This window comes from Chiloscyllium plagiosum, unplaced genomic scaffold (genome assembly GCF_037043375.1).
Source record: "Chiloscyllium plagiosum isolate Xiang-an unplaced genomic scaffold, Cpla_swu_hap1 HiC_scaffold_4, whole genome shotgun sequence".
NCBI classification, from domain to species: domain Eukaryota; kingdom Metazoa; phylum Chordata; class Chondrichthyes; order Orectolobiformes; family Hemiscylliidae; genus Chiloscyllium; species Chiloscyllium plagiosum.
The window spans coordinates 104,086,288-104,109,366 of NW_028270142.1; the positions used below are offsets into that span (position 1 = coordinate 104,086,288).

The 23,079-nt window shown below is 42.1% G+C and overlaps 1 protein-coding gene across 4 annotated transcripts; it reads left to right on the top strand.

The window, feature by feature from the left end:
• The first annotated feature begins 452 nt into the window (after positions 1-452).
• Positions 453-11,477, top strand: pdp1 (pyruvate dehydrogenase phosphatase catalytic subunit 1). Of its 4 annotated transcripts, none has more exons than XM_043688073.2 (2): positions 453-540; positions 6,759-11,477. In XM_043688073.2, the coding sequence occupies exon 2, from the start codon at positions 6,803-6,805 to the stop codon at positions 8,426-8,428; it is 1,626 nt and encodes a 541-aa protein (XP_043544008.2). In that variant the 5' UTR covers positions 453-540; positions 6,759-6,802; the 3' UTR covers positions 8,429-11,477. The 4 variants fall into 4 exon arrangements, with proteins under 4 accessions (XP_043544008.2, XP_043544010.2, XP_087842658.1 ...); XM_043688075.2 differs by lacking the exon at positions 453-540 and adding an exon at positions 673-936; XM_087986532.1 differs by lacking the exon at positions 453-540 and adding an exon at positions 982-1,001.
• The last annotated feature ends 11,602 nt before the right edge of the window (positions 11,478-23,079 follow it).

The following is a 23,079-nucleotide window of genomic DNA, read 5'->3' on the forward strand; positions in this document are numbered from 1 at the left end:
AAGCTCAGGAAAGCGCACAAGCTCTCAACAACCAAGGGCTAACAACGGATGTGGATTTTTCCCTCCGCTTAAGCGCTGTTTCTTCCTTTCACCTCTTTTTACGGTCTTTTGTGCAGCTCTGACTTATTACCCCTATCACTGACAACTCATTTTCTTCACAAGAGCTGCCCCCCCAACATTTTGTTTTCCCCCACGCTTTCCCTATCTCTATACTCCAGAGCCCGCCCGCCTGGTTTAGATGGATTGATAACTGCTTTGTTTCTCCTCGTTTCCAGGTTTTGGACAACATGAAGCACCACCTCCACCACGTGAGAACACCCTTCCCTTACCCGGGATTAGCACAAACCCTTCACAGCCGCTCGCGCCTTCGCGGTGACGTCTCAGTGGAACCCACCCCCCAGACTCAGCCAATCAGCGCGGCACTGGTGTCAATGTCAAACGGTCGGAGCGCGTGCGCGCCCGGCGGTTTGTTGGTGTTGCTGTCGCGAGCAGGAGCGCGCGGACGGGGAGAGGAATTCATCCTCGGGCTGTGACTGGCAGGTTCGTACCGGTTGACGGTGGGCGTCCAACCGCCGCCGCCGGTGGTCACTCCGTGTACCGGGAGAGAGAGAGAGAGGGAGGTAGGCTCGCAAGCCAGCTTTGGGAGAGCCGGACGAGGAGGCTCGGGCTCTCGTTACCGAGTGTCGTTGCCGTAGGGATTGGGATGTCGCGCGGTCGGTATGAGGCGGTACCGTGCCTTTGGGAATGGATTGAGCAGTATCTGTCAGTCGAGCTGTCAGCCTGCGGCTTGGGCGGTGCCCGGAAGGCTGTGGGGGCGGTGCTACTCGGTTGGGGTCCCGAGCGGGCTGCCATCCCCGGGTGCTGGTGCTCGGACTGATGTGTGTCACTGGACCCTAAATGTGCGAAGTATTCATCGAGCACCGAGCCCAGTGGTTGGTACGTAGTGCATACCGCACCCCATGCTGTCATTGAGCTGAAAGTGGCAGTCGACATGCGACAAGGTGTTAATGCATTACAACTAAAATTCAGCAAGCGCTGCAAGTAACTTAAATTGGGGTTTTGTTTTCGTTCATTCATTTCTTAGCTCAGTGGGCTGGACGCCTGATACTGTGTGGTGCCAAAGTGTGGGTTCAATTCCTGCACCGGCTGAAGTTATTGTGGAGAACTCCTTCTCAACCCTTTCCCTTGATTAATGCATCGTGACCGTTAGGTTTGACTATGGTGACTATACCATTGCTCTGTAGAAATATTGTTGATTATATAAAGGTTAAAAATGTACTACATATGATTTTAGTGGAAGAGACTTGGAATATTTTTAGGTTTAAATGTTTGCACTATTTTTCTTCAAGTATCAAATGCTGCAGTCTCTGGATTATTTGGGACCAGATGTACATTGTGGAAATTTCAATGTCTAGATTAGAGTGGTGCTGGAAAAGCACAGCAGGTCATGCAGCATCTGAGTGAGTGAGCCCTTCAAGAGTGAGGCAGAGAGTCTTCGGGGTGGAGAGATAAATGGGAGGGGGGGTGGGGCTGGGGAGAAGATAACAGAGTACAATAAATAGGTGGATGGAGGTGGGGATGAAGGTGATAGGTTCGAGAGGAGGGTGGAGTGGATAGATGGGAAGGAAGATTGGCAGGTAGGACAGGTCATGAGAATGGTGCTGAGCTGGCAGGTTGGAATTGAGGTAAGGTGGAGGGGGAGGAGAAATGAGGAAACTGGTGAAGTCCATATTGATGCCCTGGGGTTGAAGTGTTCTGAGGCGGAAGATGAGGCATTCTTCCTCCAGGCGTCGGGTGGTGAGCGAGCGGCGGTGGAGGCGGACCAGGACCTGCATGTCCTCGGCAGAGTGGGAGGGGGAGTTGAAATGTTCGGCCGCGGTGGGGTTGATTGGTGCGGGTGTCATTGAGATGTTCCCTAAAGCGCTCTGAGAGGAGTGTAGAGGAGACTGCCTCGGGAGCAACAGATACAATAAATGATGTGCAGGTGAAACTTTGGATGTGGAAGGCTCCTTTGGGGCCTTGGTTGGAGGTGAAGGGTGAGGTGTGGGTGCGGGTTTTGCAATTCCAGTGGAGGCAGGGGAAGGTGCCAGGAGGGGAGGGTGGGTTGTTGGGGGGGCATGGATCTGACCAGGTAGTCACGGATGGAATGGTCTTTGTGGAAAGGGATGGGGAGTGCTATATATATCTGGTGATGGGGTATGTTTGGAGATGGTGGAAATGTTGGTGGATAATGCGGTTTATGCAGAGGTTGGTAGGGTGGAAGGTGAGGACCGGGGGCTGGGTTCTGTCCTTGTTGCGATTTGGAGGGGTGGGGTTTGAGGGCAGAGGTACGGGATGTGGATGAGATGCGTTGGAGGGCATTTTCAACCACGTGGGAAAGGAAATTACGGTCTTTAAAGAAGGAGGCCATCTGGTGTGTTCTGTGACGCTTGAGGGAACATCTCTGGAACACCAGCACAATCAATCCCACTGCCCCAAGGCCAAACATTTCAACCCTGGGCTGCCTCCGCCACCACTCCCTCACCACCTGATGCCTGGAGGAAGAACACCTCCTCTTCCGCCTCGGAACACTTCACCAGTTTCCTCATTTCCTCTCCTTGTGCTGACCTACATGAAATGACCTGGGTGGCTTTGACTTTTGATGCGCAATTATGCTGTTTCCCCAGATCCTCTGAAAATTTCAGTCTTCAGCCATTCTGACTGACTTACCTGGAAAGTTACCCAGGAAATTTAGAACTAACCTGCCTCACTATAATGCATATTAACTCAAACCTATTGACTACAACACAATTCTGCCATCTTATCAATTTATTGATATTCTCATCCAGCCTATGTATCCATTCGCTCATTCCGAGCAATCAAATTGAGCCTTTGAGCTTACCGAAAAATTAAAAGAACTGCAGATGCTGGGAATCCGAAACAAAAACTGCTGGGAAAACTCTGGTCTAGCAGCATCTGTGGAGAGAAATCAGTTAACATTTTGGGTCCAGTGACCCTTCTTCAGGACTCCACTTTAGACTTACCACTTGGCACGAAGTGTTATGAAAAAGGTGTGCTCTTCCTTTTTTTGATTGAATGTAACTCTGAAATGGAGACTGCCCTCCACATTTCTGGAGTAAATCTGATTCAGAATGATCCAGAGTAAATGCAGTGTAGTGTTGGAGCAGTGAATGTTTGACCAGAGCAGCAATACAATTATAATTGCCACTCTTCAGAAGATCCAGGCCCCCCTCAATACACTCATACATGTGCTGAGCAATAAAATGCACATTGGTGTCATTCAATATGAATATAAATGGAAGCTTTTAAATGGAAATAATCTAAAGATGGGTCTTGAAGATTTGAAGTGATGGGGCTGTGAGAACTTCCTATGGCAGGTTGTTCCATTGTGGTAAAAGCAAAACACTGCAAATGCTGGAAATCTGAATTTAAAATATAAAGCATCAGTGAAACTCTGCCTCTGTCCATAGGTGCTGCCAGACCTGCTGAGTTTCTCCAACTCTGTTATTGTTACACTGCAGGATTGTTCTTGGCAAGAAAGATTGTTGATACATAGTCTTGGAAACAAATGGTCTTTGTTGATTGTGTGGATGGCTACTTGTGTTATATTCTGGATTAGTGGTGCTGGAAGAGCACAGCAGTTCAGGCAGCATCCAAGGAGCTTCATTGCTGAAGGGTCCTTAGTACTTGTTTCTCAATTCCTACCAGTCTGTTCCATATTTTATTTATCATGACACTTTACTACCTCCATTGCTGTAGTGACTTCCATTTCAAAGCTCTAGTCAAGTATGACAGAGGAAGTTGTAGAAGTGGGTACAATTAAACATTTAAAAGACATTTGGACAGGTACATGGATAGGAAAGGTTTAGAGGGATATGGGCCATACACAGCCAAATGGGACTAGTTTAGTTTAGGAAACCTGGTCAGCATGGACGTGTTGGACAGAAGGGTCTGTTTCTGTGATGTATAGCTCTATGCATTTGAGAATTCTTTTAAGAAAATTGTCTTTCTCATTTGTCAATATTTCAGGCCAATGACTTTTAAAACCAGACTGAAAGAACACTTGCATCCAACTACTACATGAAATGCCAAGTGGATAATCCCTCTCTGCTTCTTTCTGAAGATCCAAGCATCACCAATGCCTTGTCCAAAAAGAGCAGGACAAATCTAACCTTGCCAACTACTGCCCTCTCTTAAAAGCAAAGTACAGTGGCTGGTGGGAGTCTGAAATAAACATGGACAGTGCTATCAAGTAGCATTTGTAAACGAATAACCTTCTTATTGTTGCTTGACCTGGGTTCACTCGGGCCAACTAAGCTTTTGACCTCATTGCAGCCTTGGTCCAAACATCGGAATAAGAACTGCAATCCAGATATGAAGTGAGCTAAGAGTGTGACTGCCTTTGAAATCAAGGAATTATTTGACCCAGTGTGCAATCAAGGAACCCTAGCAAAAGTTGAGTCAATGAAGGGAAAGCTGTCCACTGGGACAAAGGAATTTGATTCCAGTTGTTGGAAGACAATCATCTCCAAAGAAATCATTTGAGGGAGTTTCTCAGTATAATGTCCTATGCCCAAATATTTTCATCACTGACCTTATCCACTATGGATGTTACGATGGAGGGATCATTTCCACTCCTCCTACTGAAGAGGCCCCTAAATAATGTGTAGAAAGACCTGAAAATGTCCTGGCTTGGGCTGGTGAGTGGCAAGTAACATTTGTAGTATCATCTCCAAAAAGAGAGAATCTAACAATCATGCCTTGACATTCAATGGTTGTAGTGAATCTACCACTATCAACATCCTAGGAGTTATCATTGACTAGAAACTGAACTGGACCAGTCATGTAAATGTGGTCTTATGATGTGCTGTGGCTACAAGAGCAGGTCAGAGTCTAGGAATTCAGTGACGAGTAACTCCTCCAGTCTCCCCAGTGCTAGTCCAAGATTTACAAGACTGGAGTCATTGGTGGACAGTATCCCATTCAGTGTTCCCTTTAAGAACCAATCTGATTTTCAGTGCACAGTAATTGGCATGCCAGCCTGGATCGCAGCTTTGACTCATGAAAATGGTTGCCATACACTGATCTCAAAGGTCCATACAGAGTAAAATATATTACAGGCAATGTTACTCTTTGCTTCCCTGTTTGGGTGTCACTCTAGCATCACTCAAAATAAACTCATCCACTTAGGACAAAGCAGCCGTCTGGATTGACAACCCTACACCAAATTCAACATTCTCTTCCTGTACCACTGAAGTCCAATGGCAGCAATATACACCATCTAAAAGATACATCACATTAATTCACCTAGCCTCCTTTTGACTGTTCTTCAGAAGTGGATATGGACTCTAGACCGAATCACCTGCTTCCACACTGTCGGAATTCTGTGATTCGAAGTTTCATAATCATCATTAGATGACCACCATTATAAGCCTTAGTTCCAGATTTTTATTGAATTCAGTTTCTACAGGCAGCCGTAGCACGATTCTGATCCAGATCCCTAGTATGTTACCTGTGTCTCTAGATCAGCAATTAATACCAGTAGGCTATCACCTCCCTTAAACCTCAAGGATCGCAGCACTTCAAGAAGGCAGCCTTTTGAGTGCTGTATCCAGTTCTGAATTCCCTGTTATGGGAAGGATATTATTAAGCTGGAGAGGGTTCAGAAATGATTAACAAAGATGTTACTGGGAATAGAGCATCTGAGTTATGAGGAAAGACTCAAACTTGTTTCACTGGAATCTGTAGGAAGTTGAGAGGTGACCTCAGGTTTATAAAATCGAGAGGTATAGATAAGGTGAATGGAACCATATTTTTAAGATGAGAGGATAAAGATTTTAAAGACATAAGGGGCTTTTTTTTTTTAGTGGTTCATGTGTAGAATGAACTTTCAGAGGAAATGGTAGATGGGGTTACAGTTGGTGTTTATAAGAAATTTGGATACTTATGGGCCAAGCACAGGCGGGTGAGACTAGTTTGAGCTTCTGTTCAACATGGATTTGTTGGACTGAAGGATCTGTTTCTAGTCTGTATGACTCTTGACAACCACCTTCAGTGCAATTAAGCATAGGCAATGATTTCTGGCTTAGCTGGTGGCATCCATCTCAACAATGAATTTTTTTTAAAAAAAAGACCTGAAGAATTAACCTTTGCTTCTTTAAAGCTGCTACCTGAAGTGCTGATTGTTTCCAGAATTTTCAGTTTTAATTTTAATTTCAGCATCTACAGCATTTTGCTTTTGTTATTGTACCAATGCTTTAAACTTAAGTTGTGTGAAATATTTTATTGCATATTCTGTGTAGCAATCCTTGAACTTGACCTCAATATATTTAATCCCCTAATAGTTTTGTTGTTCTTGGCTTAGAAAACAAAGGATGGCTTGAATATTGGGAATTACTACGAAAAGTTGTATTCGTTCATCAGTGTTGTATTTATTCAAAATTACTAACATGATTGTGCTTCGCCATTTAAATGCTTTTGCTATGAAATACATTTGTAGGGTAAGAAATCCTTAAGTCTACCTCTTTGGTCAAACGTTCTGTCATCTGTCCAGATATCTCCTTCTGTAGTTGGTATCACAAATGTTTTTGGTGATATCAGTCTGATTAAGTGTCTTGGGATGTTTTAGTGAATGGTAAATATCCGTTATAAGCATCATTGGTTAATTAGCTACCTAAAACTATTATCTATTTTTAAATTTTTCCCCATTCTTGTTTATGCATAGTAAAAGTGAATATGTCTTTCCTCTATTTTTATAGGAAATGCATAAAAGCTGTCCTATTGTCCACTTTATCCTGAAGAAATGTTGGTGCCAGTACACCTTTTGTTTCCAGCACTTCGAAATGGAGAGATGAGCAAAGTATATGTCACAGCCTGTCGCTATCATATCTTCCAGAATTATCTATCAACACAAATCAATTGGCAAGCAGCAGTTAGATCCCTGCGAAAGACTTTTCTAAGACCTTTCTTCAAATGGAGCAAGGCTGAAGATTTATTTGGTCATTTTTGTTCAAGGAACTACAGGACTACAATTGTACAGTTTTATAACCTTACTCCTCCTCAAGTTAACAGCATCCTGAAAGCAAATGAGTATAGTTTTAAAGTACCTGAATTTGATGGGAAGAATGTTAGTTCTATTTTGGGTTTTGACTCCAATCAGTTGCCATCCAATTCTCCAGTTGAAGATCGAAGATGTGCAGCTACCTGTCTTCAAACCAGAGGTATGCTGCTGAGTGTTATAGATGGGCATGCAGGATGTGCCTGTGCACAAGCCGTCAGTGAAAGACTGTTTTACTATATTGCTGTTGCTTTGCTAAACCAGGAAACCTTACTGGAAATAGAGAATGCAGTGGAAAATGGTCGTGTTGTATTGCCACTTTTACAGTGGCATAAACATCCTATTGACTACTTCAGTAAGGAGGCTTCAAAAATGTACTTTGATAGCTTAAGAACCTACTGGCAAGAACTGATTGATCTCCACACTGAAGAAACACCAGATGTAATGGAAGCTTTGACCAATTCATTCAAAAGACTTGACAATGATATTTCATTAGAGGCTCAAGTGGGTAACAACAATTCCTTTCTCAATTATTGGCAGTTGCGTGTGGCCTTTTCTGGTTCAACTGCCTGTGTTGCACACATAGATGGTTTAGATTTGCACATTGCAAATGCTGGAGACAGCAGAGCTGTGCTTGGAGTTCAGGAGGAAGATGGAACGTGGTCTGCACTCACACTGTCTAACGACCATAATGCACAGAATGAGAAGGAAGTGGAAAGAGTCAAGTCTGAACATCCAAAATCAGAGGTCAAAAGTATTATTAAACAAGACCGTCTGCTTTCCTTGTTAATGCCGTTTAGAGCTTTTGGAGATGTTAAGTTCAAGTGGAGCATAGATTTGCAGAAACGGGTGCTGGAGTCTGGTCCAGAGCTGTTAAATGAGAATGAATGTACAAAATTCTTTCCACCTAATTATCACACTCCCCCATACCTAACAGCTCAACCTGAAGTCACTTACCATAAACTAAGGCCCCAGGACAAATTTCTTGTATTAGCCACAGATGGTCTCTGGGAAATATTGCATAGGGAGGATGTTGTAAGAATTATTGGGGAGCATCTAACTGGTGTCCACCTTCAGCAGCCTATTTCTGTTGGGGGTTATAAAGTGACTCTTGGTCAGATGCATGGTATATTAATGGAAAGAAGAGATCGTATTTCATCTGCATTTGAAGATCAAAATTCTGCAACTCATCTTATAAGGCATGCTGTTGGTCAAAATGAGTTTGGAGCTATTGATCATGAGCGTTTGTCCAAGATGCTAAGTCTTCCTGAAGAGCTAGCAAGAATGTATAGGGATGATATAACCGTTACAATAGTGCAGTTTAATTCACATGTTATAAGTACACATTATAAGCATAATGCAGAAAACTGAAAGCAGTGGTTTGTGTGGAAAATATAGGTCAGCAAAATTTTAGATACACAAGGTTTTTGAAAAATGGTACCATAATTATGAAGACCCCACTTTCATTTCACATATGCAAATATTATTACAGTTAGGTCTCTAGTAATGATCTTGATCTCTGACAGTTGGTGGCTGACTATCTTACGTTAATACATTGGAAGAGATCTGCAATACTTTGTTAGTAAGCAAGGCCAAACATTTTAGCTTTGTATGAAATGAAAGATTAATTTGAGGGTCACCAGGTACAATGGAATTCCTAATAAAGTAATGTTTATCTATTTGTGTAAAACAGTGTCATGTAATATATATTGTAAAATTTATATTTTATGCAATTGCTTTGCTGCTTTCATGGTATAGATAATTATTCCAGAAAGTGAAAATGAAATATAACACTGTTGTAGTTTTTATGTTCTAGTTTAGATGCTGGCTTCTTGTATCTGAATTAAGATGTAAATGCAGGTTATTTCTTTACAGCTACAGTTAACAGTCTGCACTAAAGTTTATATTTTGTGCTGCAGAGGCAGTTAAGGTATGAACATTTTAATTTATTTTAAGAACTGCATTCACAGTTTAAATATATTGAAAGAGTTTTGTCAAATGTGATTGCTGTTCCTGCAGTGAAGATTGTAATACATTATTACAATATGGTATGGAAGGCTATTGCAATTGGTGGTTGTGATTGCAATTTTTATATTTTATAAGGAATGTATTACCCTCTGTTTTCTCATACAGGTTTTTCATTTACTCAGGAGAAGGATAAGAAAAGGGTGTTCCTTTTTTATGAGTAATTTTTGTTTTACAAATACAGTAAATATTCAAATTATTGAAAATCTAAGACCTATTTCTTTTGGGACAGTGGCTCAATTAAACTAGCTTTTTGGTAAAATTTACAAACAAATAAGCGAGCTGACAGTGTACATTTCATACTAGTCTCTGGTCACTAACAATATACTTTTGATGGTGGAACATGTTTTGATGGACTGGAGTAGTGTCATTCTATAATTTTGTTTCAATTTTATCAAATAGCACCACTGCAGCAAGACCAGCTGTAAACTAAAGAACTGACAGTTACGAAGCATGTGTGTGAATATGTCTAAATATCTTTAGGCCTCTTTAATTGTTGACCGGTCTACTGAAAAATGCTATACTGTAAAATAAATTGTATATTGCTCTCTATTCTATTTGTCACTTAAATAAATGTTATTTTGCAGAAACTCTTGACAGTCCCCATGCATTTTGGGCAATTTTTAAGCCTCTTGATGGGTCAGGTGCTTAAATATAGGAATTCTGAATTGAAAAGCAGTAAGAATGCTTTGCATTTGCTGTATTTCAGTATTCCTTCTGATTTGATTTTTAATCACCTGAGCAACAATAAAGGACTGCTCTGTTTGTTTCTATGGAAGAAATTCCCAAAGTTTGATTCATATTGCATATTATGTTTAATTTATGCTGTTATGTGGGTGAATGTGTATAAGTAAATTGACAAACTACATTGTTACAGTTGTGAAGAGGTTTCCTTCAATAGATTTATTCACTTTTGTTAAAGGGCAAACAGTATTTATCTAGATTTGTCTTGTGTGCGGTACTATCCAAAGCATTAATTTGATACTGTGCAGAAAAATTATAAGGAGCTACGTTACTGTTTTGCAGACCTGCAATCTCTTTATATTTATATCAGTAACAAATCCGATTGACATCATTTTGGCAGCTTTAGTTGATCTATATAAAATTTTAAAATATTTCTCAAGTAGCCATATTAAAAAGAGAGCTTAGTGTACATGGAGTATTGTAAAACAATTATGGCAATCCAAGTAGCTGCACCCATAATTTATTATGATTATATTGCATTGAGAATGATTAGCCATCAAAACATAATACGTTCCCAGAATAATATAGTGCCAAGTTAATAGGTTTTGACTCTCCAAAGACTGCACAAGTGTTCATGTATGGACAAAGAGGTCTGTTTCACCCATTGGTGACATTCAAAAAGAAAATAACACTTTTTTTTTTCTCCTTTTGCTCCTTCCATGATCCCCAATCACGACTTCTTTTCTAACTGATTTAATATGTTACTTCTGCTATTCTTCTTGGAGGCCCATTCCCCATATTGATCCCTACATGGATTAACATCCTGGAGAGAGAAAATTCCTAAATTTCTTCCTTCTTACTGGCTCCAGTTTAATTTTTAATAGGTCCAGAGTTACTTATTTTTGTTAGTGTATAATACTGTAACAAATGTATTTCTTGTCTATGCCAAATAAACCATTGTTTACAGTCTTTCATTATTCATCACCCTGGTCCAGTGGATCAGGTTCAAAACTCTTTAACCACGTTCAGGCCTTGAAAATTCCATCCGAATTAGGTGCCCAACAATTATGTAAAGTAGCATCTGCTAAGAGCATTGTATTGTTTAAACAATATGGAATGAAGAATTCTGGGTACTGAAAATTTGAAACGAAAACAGAAATTTCTGGTAAAACTCAGGTCTGGCAGCGTCTGGAGAAAAAGCAGTTTATGTTCCGATTCCAATGAGGCTCTTCAGAACTTCCATGAATTACACTGGTACGATTATTGACAACACAATTTAAACATATGCATAGCCAATAATTGTATCTGATAAGTAATGAGCACACTTAGTTTTTGATTTGACCATTTAACTCAACATCTGTGTTTTTACTGCCTATTGCTGCTGCTTTTCTTGCATGCAATACTTTACACTTATGCATGGTGAATGTCATTTGCATTGTTCAGTCTGTTCCTTTTATACAATGAGGCAGGCATACAAGTAACAGTTATTGAGTTATTTGTTTGAGTAAATAAAATCTGTTACATCACAGCTCCTCTATTGTAAATTCCTGTATTGTGAATGGATAAGCCTGTTACATGTCATGCTGACAAATGTAATATATTCTTCTGTTCAAATAATTACTAATTGTTGTAGCCTCTACGCTGTTGATCATTGTATCTGCTTTATTGCAAACAATTAATTGTTTTTAATAAAGACAGTTTCAGATGTTTACATGTGAGATTGTATAATACAATTTAATGTTTTTTTTTAAATGTTTTTCCAAGTTACTCCTCCTATACGGTTTCTTTTCTCTCCACTAGTAAATGATTGTATAAGTGATACTGGGTTGGGTTTTGTTGTAGAAGCAATGGTAATGCTATCACATTAAAATGTGCTTCTGGTAACAGGACTTTGGTGTCACTGGCCGGCCAGCATTGATAGCCCATCCCTATTTGCCCTTGAGAAGGTGGTGATGAGCTGCCTTGTATCGCTGCAGTCCACTTGCTGTGGGTTGACCCACAATGCTAGTAGGGAGGGAATTTCAGGATTTTGACTCAATAGCTGTGAAGGAATGGTGGTATATTTCTAAGGCAAGGTGGTGAGTGGCTTGGAGGGGAACTTGAAGGTGGTGGTGTTCCCAAGTACTTGCTGCCTTTGTACTTCGAGATGGAAGTGGTCATAGGTTTGTAAGAAGTTGTCTAAGGATCTTTGGTGAATCTTTGCAGTGCCTCTTGTAGATAATACACTCTGCAGCTACTGAGTGCCAGTGGTGGAGGGATTGAATGTTTGTCAATGTGCCAATCAAGCAGGTTGCTTTATCCTGGGTGGTGTCAAGCTGCTTGACTGTTGCTGGAGCTGCATCCATCCAGGCAAGTGGGGAATATTCCATCTCGCTAGTGACTTGTACCTTGTAGATGGTGGATAGTCTTTGGGTTGTCAGGAGGTGAGTTACTTGCTGCAGTATCCCTCATATCTGACCTGTTCTTGTAGCCATTGTGTTTATGTAGTGAGTCCATTTGAGTTTCTGGTCAATGGTAACCCCAAGGATGTTTATAGTGCGGTTTCCATGATAGTAATACTGTTGAATGTCAAGGGGTGATGGTTACAGTGTAGTTAAACATAAAAATCCTGAATTTTCTGACTTTGTGGTCATGCTACATGTAAAGCCTAGGAGTAGTTCCATCCCAGGAATTATGGCCATTAGAATTTACATAGAAAAGCATTAAGTGGCTGTACTTCCTGATTATATACATAGTAGTTCTCCATAATATGTCAGGCCTTATTCATTCCATCATTAAATATATAGTTTTATGAAGGGCTGCTTCAGATCAATAAACTTTTATCTGTGTTCCTTAGATTTTTAACTCTTGGGAGATTGTTTTATACACCAATCTTTTTGTTTATACCTTTTTATTATCTCAATCCAACATTGCTTTTCTGAATCAGATTTGAGGGAGAAAGTGAGAATTGCAGATTCTGGCGATCAGAGTCAACAGTGCGGTACTGGAAAAGCACAGCAGGTCAAGCAGCACCCAAGGAGCAGGAGAATCTCCTGGTCCTCGGATGATGCCTGACCTGTGCATTTCTAGCACCACACACTCTCAACTCCATCAGATTTTCAGCAATGAACCAGGAAATGCCAGTTTCAATAAAATCTGTGCCTTTATTAAGGTGAGGACATTGTCCCTGGACAATTATTAAGTCAAGAGAAAGTGAGGACTGCAGATGCTGGAGATCAGAGCTGAAAATGTGTTGCTGGAAAAGCGCAGCAGGTCAGGCAGCATCCAGGGAACAGGAGAATCGATGTTTCCTGAAGAAGGGCTTATGCCTGAAACGTCGATTCTCCTGTTCCCTGGATGCTGCCTGACCTGCTGCGCTTTTCCAGCAACACATTTTCAGCACATGTCCCTAACCCCAGTTGACTGTTTCTTCTGAAGTTCTATACATAATTTGCAGTGTGTCCTTGGAGATTAAATTCTGCACTTACACTTTGTAAAGTTTTCCGTAAGCGCCTTGCTTTGTAGTGAGTCCAACAGCTCAAACTATGAACAGCCTTCTCTATCCATTTTTTTTTTTGTCACACTCCTTGTCAGTTTTTGTGAAGATAAAGACTGGAGATGTGTATCTTTGCTTTAATCCCATTAATCTACTGATCACAAACATAAGCATCTCTTCTCTCGTTACCAAGTTGAGCAATAACTTTTTGTGTATCTCAAGATTTCAGCAATAGGATAAACCTGGATTCTGAAGTACAATTATAGATTTATTTTCAAAACCAACTCAATTTTTTAAGAAAAGAATAATTGACTATTAAGTAACATGGTTTTCAAATGCTTATCCCTCTAAATTTCCAGGAAACGCATGCAAGCACGTGCACTTACTCTTTAAGAAAAAGATAAACCCTGAGATTGGTTTTCTAAAAAGTCACAAACTTCAGCTGATGTTCTGGCTGGTATGGCCAAATAACTGATCGCATGTAGTTGGCTGAGAGGGCTTGTAGATGTTATATTCCAATGTGCAAACTATCTGGAAATGTTAACTCAGCCACTCTTTTAAAGGGTGAAGTCCATTTCACCCTGAGCAAAAGGGGTTTTCCTTTCAGATATGACCGATCAACTGGATAGGTTATTCTTGGTAGGCTTTCCTCCAACTAAACCAGATAAAAACATGTACCTCTTCAATCTGGTCACTTTGAAAACAGCTCCAACAGGAGTCAACCTCTTGTTTTGATGTAATCACCAGTCATGAAATTTATAGGAAACCTTGACTTAGAAATATCTCCAATGTCCTCTGAATTTTTAATGACTTCTGAAGAAAAATCATTCCATGTATTTCCATAAAATTTGAAATAACTCATTTTTTTACAATCATTCCAAATATCAGTATTTCACACAAAATTAAGTTTGAAGTATTTTCATAATAGTTATCCTTTCTGATACTTTTTAATTCCTCCTAGCCCTTGATTTACCTTTGTAGGCAGTGAAAAGGGAGCTGACTTTGCAAAAGCAAATGAGTTGTGACAAGGGAGTGTTTAGGATGAAAGCTGCAGGAAATCATACTCACTCACTCACTTTTATAAGCGATAAGAGGAAACAAAAAGGCTTTCTTTATTTTTTTTATTCCTCCTCCCTCATCCTCTGTCCTCCATTGTAGTGATAGATACTCAGGAATGGAGGATATGGTTGGGGGAATATTTCACCCCACTATTAAACAATGAACCATAAGAAATTGTGTCCTTAGTCATGGCCTTTTCCAATTCTTTGATTCCTTGAATGGCTGATGAGCCCTAGTCAGAGAAATTCTCGGATATGTGTTTAGTAGGTGTTTCCAAGAGATGGAATTAGAACTTAGACCCTAGCCTTTTGTGTGTTTTCTGTTGCCAGTGGGTGTTCTTGAAGCATTTTGAGATCCATCCAGACCATATCAAACCCACAAAGCATTCAAGAATATCCAAGGGCTTGACAGTGTGTTTCCTAGGAGTCTAGGGCCAGAGGTCAGAATCTCAAAAGAAGGGGGTCACTCAATTTGGATAGAAGAGGAATTTCTCCTGAGGGTAGTGAAGCCTTTGAGTAGGAGAATTCATCATTCTAAACTCAGCTGGTTCAGGAATTTACCATTTTGATCAAGTTACCATGAGCCCACAATCAGACATTCTAAATTGACCTACAGCTGGAGAAATTTGGGTCTGACAGAAAATTGGCCAGACTAAACTAAACAGCAGCCAACAGCTATTAGCTAAGAGAACAGTGGAAACCAAGGACAAAAAAGCTTCAAGGGGAACCAGTTACAACCAGCCTGAGGATTGATAATTCTCCAATACACAATCAGACTTTCTGGCACCTTGACTGCCAGTCAGCACCTAAGGGTGTGTATTTTACTGCTCCCTCGCATGGCAACAGTGAAGGGTGTTTTTGCAATCCTGTTGGTTGCTTTGAACTATGCTCATCACCACATTGGCCAAAGTCACAGAACATTCAGGAAGGTCTGGGGCAAGGGGGATAAAAAATACACCTCTGGAAGCCATCATCTCACTGAAGAGTTACAGCAAGACTCAAAGCAGCAGGGATGTGGTGGCCCTGGAGAAGATACCCCTTGACCTGCAAGACCCACCTTTGTGGAAGACAGTTAACATAGCCCTACAACAGAGAGGAAGACTAACAGCCCAGCTGAAACATATGGATCATTGTGGATAATACCTTTTCCCAGGTAGACAGAGCTAGATAAAAGGTAAATATTGTGGAAATTTGGGAAATGCTGACATAGTATTTTTGATAAGGATATTTTGTTAATAAAATTCAGTTGAACTACAAACTGAATTCTGTGTCCCTTTGTCCATCTCACTAATAAGAGTGCTTGGGTCAAGAATTTTAATGCACAAACTGGTCAAAGTGTCCAAAGCATGAACTATAGCTTACACTGTTGACATCACTGTGCATTGCAAACCAGCTATCCAGCCAACTGAGCAAATCAGTCCCCTCTCAAACACTCATTCAACTAACACAAAAGAAAAAGACTTTGCAGAAGTGATATTTTAAACTCATGAGAGAAAAGATCTTTTTCAAACCAGCTTTGCCTCAGTTGGAAATCAGCTGGGTCCAAGTCCGTGGAGAGTGGTCAAAGTTCTGCTTCTTAGGGTTTACAAAGTAGTAAAAATACTACAGAATAGAATGTTTATTAGGTTCTCAAATATCTCAATCAAAAGAGGAAGGGAAAGACTTGCTTTTAATGCAAACTTTGGAGGCTTTTTAAATTCCGATTTTCAAGGTTTATTAAACGGAAACCAAGACGACAAAGAGTTACTATGCAACCATCAGTACAGCACCCAGAGGTTAAGGCCAATATGCCTTTAAAAATTTTGCTTGCCTGTTTTTCCAAAACCATTTGACATTTTTAGGTGACTTCAGCCTACACTAAATCATTGAGCTCAATCCTTAGGAATCCAGTTCAATATAGAAAATGTCCATATTGCACAAAATCTTCCAATTTTTCACTAGCCCATAAATATAGATTCGTAGTCCCAGAAATAACTCTGTTCCTTGTCCTCCCTAACCTTAATGAAATGACCTATCCATAGATTAGATTAGATTAGATTAGATTACAGTGTGGAAACAGGCCCTTCGGCCCAACAAGTCCACACCGACCCGCCGAAGTGAAACCCACCCATACCCCTACATTTACCCCTTACAAAACACTATGGGCAATTTAGTATGGCCAATTCACCTGACCCTGCACATCTTTGGACTGTGGGAGGAAACCGGAGCACCCGGAGGAAACCCACGCAGACACGGGGAGAACGTGCAAACTCCACACAGTCAGTCGCCTGAGTCGGGAATTGAACCCGGGTCTCTGGCGCTGTGAGGCAGCAGTGCTAACCACTGTGCCACCGTGCCGCCCACAAATTGATAAAGTCTAATTCATTCATTATTTTAAATATCGGAGTCATCCTTGTCTGACTTTTTAAATACTGCTTACTTTTGTAGCAACTTGTCAACCAGGTCTGAGTGTAGTAGTCCTACTTTGACAACTTCATAAGGCCTGATTAAACCTACCAAGTGAGAGGATCAAAGCTGGACACCTTGTATTCTAAATATGAAATAATTATCAAAAACAGTATGGTGTACGAGTTTATTCATCCAAGGAATATATCCTAACAGTTATCTGCTTCTGAAATATATTGGTCATGCATTACTGGTCATGAGCAGTCATCGAGTCATAAAGGTGTGCAGCACGAAAACTGACCTTTCGTCCCAACTTGTCCATGCCGACCAGACTACCTAAATTAATCTAGTCTCGTTTGCCAGCATTTGGTTCATATCCCTCGAAATCCTTCCTGTTCATATACCTTTTAAATGTTGTAATTGTGCTAGCCCCCACCACTGGCATTTCATTCCATAATACGCATCTCCCTCTGCATGAAAACATTACCTCTATGCTCCCTTTGAAATCTTTCCCCTCTCACCTTTAATCTATTTCTCTAATTTTGGACTCCACCACCCTGGGAAAAAGACCAAGGCTATCCACTCTATCCATGCCCCTTGTTATTTTAAAAACTTCTATAAGGTCACCCCTTAGCCCAGCATATTCAGCATCTCCCTGTAGCTCAAACCCATTCAACCCTGACAACATCCGTGTAAATCTTTTCTGAACCCTTTCAAGTTTCACAATATCTTTCCTACAGCAGGGAGTCTAGAATTGAACACAGTATTGCAGAAACGATCTAACCAATGTCCTGTACAGCTGCAACATGACCTCTCAACTCCTATACTCAATGCACTGACCAATAAAGGCAAACATACCAAACTAATCATATTTTGCAATGCTTTCATCTTTCTTGCACTCAAAAGCCAGGATCTCAATCCTTTTTGGCAGTGTTTAAAGTACAATTTGAGAATAGCCATCCACACTTGCCTACAAAATTAAAGTCAGTTTACACTCAAAAAAATTAATTTGATCTTGAGGATATGAGAGGAGGTGAAAAGGTTTGTGAGTTACGTTATCATAGAGATGTACAGCATAGACACAGACCCTTTGGTCCAATCCGTTCATGCCAACCAGATATCCCAACCCAATCTAGTCCCACCTGCCAGCACCCGGCCCATATCCCTCCAAACCCTTCCTATTCATATACCCATCCAAATGCCTTTTAAATGTTGCAATTGTACCAGCCTCCACCACATCCTCTGGCAGCTCATTCCATACACGTACCATCCTCTGCATGAAAAAGTTGCCCCTTAGGTCTCTTTTATATCTTTCCCCTCTCACCCTAAACCTATGCCCTCTAGTTCTGGACTCCCCGATCGCAGGGAAAAGACTTTGTTTATTTATCCTATCCATGCTCCTCATAATTTTGTTTAACCATGAGGGAGAAGTGAGGTGAATGGAGAAACTGAAGAAGTTAATCAGGAAACTGGAGTATCCGTTAAACAAGGGAATTGAATTTCCGATTGAGTGTGGCTATGGAATGTAAAAGATACAATATTAATTACATACATGGAACTTCCACAGTGCTGTCCGTTTTCACAATGGTTAATTAATTACAGGAAGGACATTATTAAGCTGGACAGGGTTCAGAAGAGACTTATCAGGATGTTGCCGGGAATGGTACGTTTGGGATATAAGGAGAGACTGGATAAACTGGGATTCTTTCACTGGGCATGAGAGGTTGAAAGGTGACCTTATAGAGTTTTATTAAATAATGAGTGGTACAGATAAGGTGAACGGCAGGTGGGGATTTGAAGACTAGGGGACTATTTCTTTTAGGTGATAGGAGAAAGATTAAAATAAGACATGGGCAACTTTTTTTAACAGAGTGGTTTGTATGTGGCATGAACTTCCAGAGGAAGTGGTGGGTGTGAGTACAGTCGCAACGTTTAAAAGACATTTAGATAAGTACATAATAAGAAATGTTTGGGTGGATATGGGCCACACACAGGCAATTGGGAGTAGTTTAGTTTGGGATTATGCTCGGCATGGACTAGTTGGACTGAACGGTCCGTTTCCATGCTGTATGACTTTATAATGAATGAGTTGAGAATGTGGAAAAGCACAGCAGGTCAGGGCAGCAGCTGAGAAGGAGAATCAATGTTTCGGGCAAGAGCCCTTCATCAGGAATGAGACCCGTGAGCCAAGGGGAGGAAGAGATAAATGGGAGGTGGTAGGGCTGGGGGGGAAGGTAGCTGAGAGTGCGATAAGTAGATGAAGGTTGGGGTAAAGGTGATAGGTCAGAGAGGAGGGTGGAGCGGATAGGTCGGAAGGAAGATGGACAGGTAAGACAGATCATGGGGATGGTGCCATGTTGGAAAGTTGAAACTGGGATAAGGTGGGGGGAGGAGAAATGAGGAAACTGGTGTGGTTGGAGGGTCCCAAGGCAGAAAATGAGGCATTCCTCCAGGCGTCAGGTGGTTAGGGTGTGGCGATGGAGGAGGCCCAGGACCTGCATGTGCTTGGCTGAGTAGAAGGGAGATTTGAAGGGTTTAGCCACAGGGCAGTGGGATTTGTTGATGTGGGTGCCCCAGAGATATTCTCTGAAGCACACTGCAAGTAAGCATCCTGTGTCCCAAATGTAGAGGATACTGCATTGGGAGCAACGGATACAATAAATGATAGCAGAGGCAGTGAAATTGGGAATAAAATATTGTGTTTTTACGCGAGGCAGGGTGGGCGAAGGCATAATCCAGGTGGGTTTGTAGAAGATGTCTGTTTGGCGCACTGTCCTCTACACCGCTGAAGCCAGGGACCAATCTGAAGACACTTCCTGCTGCTCCCTTGACCATGACCTCAGCGCCCCCATCACCAAACCATCATGTCCCAGACTGTGCACATCCTCATCATCTCAGGGGACCTCCCACCCATAGCTTCCAACCTCATCGTTCAGGAACCCTGCACCGCCTGGTTCTATCTCCTACCGAAGATTCACAAACCTGACTGCCCTGGCTGACCCATTGTCTCAGCCTGCTCCTGCACCACCGAACTCATCTCCACATACTTTGATACCTATCCACCCAGTACAGGAGCTCCCCACATATGTTCAGGACACCACCCACGCCCTTCACCTCCTCCAAGACTTTCGTTTCATGGCCCCCAATGCCTTATCTTCATCATGGACATCCAGTCCCTAAAAACATCTATCTGCCATGACGTAGGCCTCCAAGTCCTCCATTTCTTCCCCTCCTGGCGTCCCTACCAGTACCCCTCCACTGACGTTCTCATTTGTTTGGCTGAACTAGTCCTCACTCTCAATAATTTTTCCTTTGAATCTTCCCACTTCCTCCAGACGAAAGGTGTAGTCATTGGCACCATCACGGGCCCCAGCTATGCCTGTCTTTTTGTCGATTACATGGAACAGTCCATTTTCTGCAGTTACACCAGCACCATTCCCCACATTTTCCTCCACTACATTGATGATTGTATCTGCAATACCTTGTGCTCCCACAAGGATGTTAAACAGTTCATTAACTTCATCAACATATTCAATCCTGACCTTAAGGAAGGGGAGGACACCTCACTCCCCTTCCTGGACCCCTCCATCTCCATCAACGAGGACCGACTCAACATTGACATCTTCTACAAACCCACCGACTCCAACAGCTACTTGGAATACACCTGCTCCCACCCCGCCTCCTGTAAAAATGCTATCCCTTATTCCCAATTCCTCTGCCTCCCCGCATCTGCTCCCAGGAGGAAGAGTTCCACCAACAACACACCAGATGGGCTCCTTCTTCAAAGACTGCAATTTCACCTCCCATGTGATCGATGATGCCCTCCAGTGCATCTCATCCACTTCCCACATCTTAGCCCTCAAACGCCACCCCTCCAACTGCAACAAGGACAGAAACCCCCTGGTTTTCACCTTCCATCCCACCAACCTCAGTATACATCGCATCATCCACCACCATTTCCGCCACCTACAAACGGACCCCCACCATCACCAGAGATACATTTCCCTCTCCACCCCTATCCATTTTCCGTAAAGACCATTCCCTCAGCGACTCTCTCGTCTGGTCCGCGCTCCGCATCAACCGACTCTCCCCTCCTGGCACCTTCCCCTGCCACCACAGGAATTGCAAATCCTGCACCCACACCTCCCCCTCACCTCCGTCCAAGGCTCCAAAGCAGCCTTCCACATTCATCAGAGTTTTACCTGCACTTTGACACGTCATTTACTGTATCCGTCTCTTCTGATACAGTCGCCTCTACATTGGGGAGACAGGACGCCTACTTGCAGAGCGCTTCAGCCAACAGCTCTGAAACACCCACACCAATCAACCCCACCCCTCCATGGCTGAATGCTTCAACTCCCCCTCTCCCTTGGCCAAGGACATGCAGGTTCAGGGCCTCCTCCATCACCAAACCCTAACCACCCGATGCCTGGAGGACGAACACCTCATCTTCTGCCTTGCGACCCTCCAACCCCTGGATTTCAACAGTTTTCTCATTCCCCTCCCCCCACCTTTTCCCAGTTCCAACTTTCCAACTCAGCACTGCCTTCATGACCTGTCCTACCTGACCATCTTCCTTCCCACTATTTGCTCCACCCTCCTCTCCGACCTCGCACCTTTACCCCTACCTCCATCTACCTATCGCCATCTCAGCTACCTTCACACTAGCCCCACCCTCTCCCATTTATCTCTCCACCCCCGTCATTCCTGATGAAGTGCTCTTGCCCAAAACGTCAATTCTCCTGCTCCTCGGATGCTGACTGGCCTGCTGTGCTTTTCCAGCATCACACTCTGGACTCTGATGTCCAGCATCTGCAGTCCTCACTTTCTCCTCGATAATCTATGATTAGATTAGATTACTTACAGTGTGGAAACAGGCCCTTCGGCCCAAAAAGTCCACACCAACCCTCCGAAGAGCAACCCACCCATACCTATTACCCTACATTTACCCCTTCACCTAACACTACGGGCAATTTAGCATGGCCAATTCACATAACCTGCACATTTTTTTTGGACTGTGGGAGGAAACCGGAGCACCCGGTGGAAACCCACGCAAACGTGGGGAGAATGTGGAAACTCCACACAGCGAGTCGACTGAGGCAGGAATTGAACCCGGGTCTCTGGCACTGTGAGGCAGCAGTGCTAACCACTGTGCCACCGTGCCTCCCACTATGAGTCTGGGATCTCAATTTTGCACAGCCACCTAGTGGCAGTATTTGGTACTGCAGCCAGATTTAAACCGAACTCTTCAATCATGAATTACATAAATTCACAGCAGATTTTGACTTTTGGGCAATTAGCCAATTGTTCAATTTTGACCTTTCTAAGTATACAGGATACATTGTTGTAGCTTTAGAGACAGTTTACTAATGTATTAAAAAAATAAACAACTTGTCCAGGCACATACATCGAAATACCCCTCTCTCTTCGATTCCTCCTCCATCACCCAACTACTAAACAGTGTTCATAACATTCTTACAAAGTGCAGTGCAGGAAGATGTTAACCACATATGTGCACAACAATTCTTAGCATCATCTAGGATACTCAGTGATCAGTGATGGATCAACCCAGTCTCTTTCATCCAGGTCAAACATAATCCCACAGGTTACCATCTATCCGTCTGATCACTTCCCCACTCCATCCCCACCCTCAGCTGATAAACCAACATTCCCCATGTTGAAAATCAAGAGGGTGAGAAAAGCATAGAATGTACTTTGAGTGGGTGGTTTCAATGATAACCATCAAGAGTAGCTTAGTAGAACCATTACTTAACAAGCTGGCAAAGTCCTAAAGAACATAACTGCTAGGCTGGAACTGACAGAAAGAGAGAAAATTCCAAACAACCTCAGCCTCCCTGAGCTATCTGTTACAGATGCTGTGACCATCAACAGCAGAAGAATTGTATTAAATACCATGCAACATTGACTTTGATTTTTGAATTCTATCATTTGATTTTAATACTTGAGATTTTTATGCACCAAAATAGTTTTTAAAAAGACTTAAAATGGACACAGGGATTTGCTGACGACACACGTTCACGAAGCTTCATGAAACTAATGTAAAGTAAATGAAATTATCTGAAGTGAAATTAAAATGTTATAAAAAGATGTTGAAACCCGTCCACCCAAATCAGATGTGAAAGGCCTTTGGATGATCCCAACTCGATTTATACATGTACGATAAATTTCATATATTGGAGATGAAATACATCATGTTTCAATTATTATGCTTGGAAGTAACAAACTGTAAAATTGAAACACAAAATACAAAAATCAGTTTACATTTCATAATGACTGCATCTGCTTTTGCCTCTCTTGGCTCAACAAGAAGGAGAAATACCTAATGACATAAATTGTTTAAAAGAAACACCAAAACAGCAAAAACTCAAATTTAA

What these genes read in the sequence shown, in the direction of transcription:
- pdp1 (XM_043688073.2), top strand. Translation starts at nt 6,803, where the DNA reads ATGTTGGTGCCAGTACACCTTTTGTTTCCAGCACTTCGAAATGGAGAG.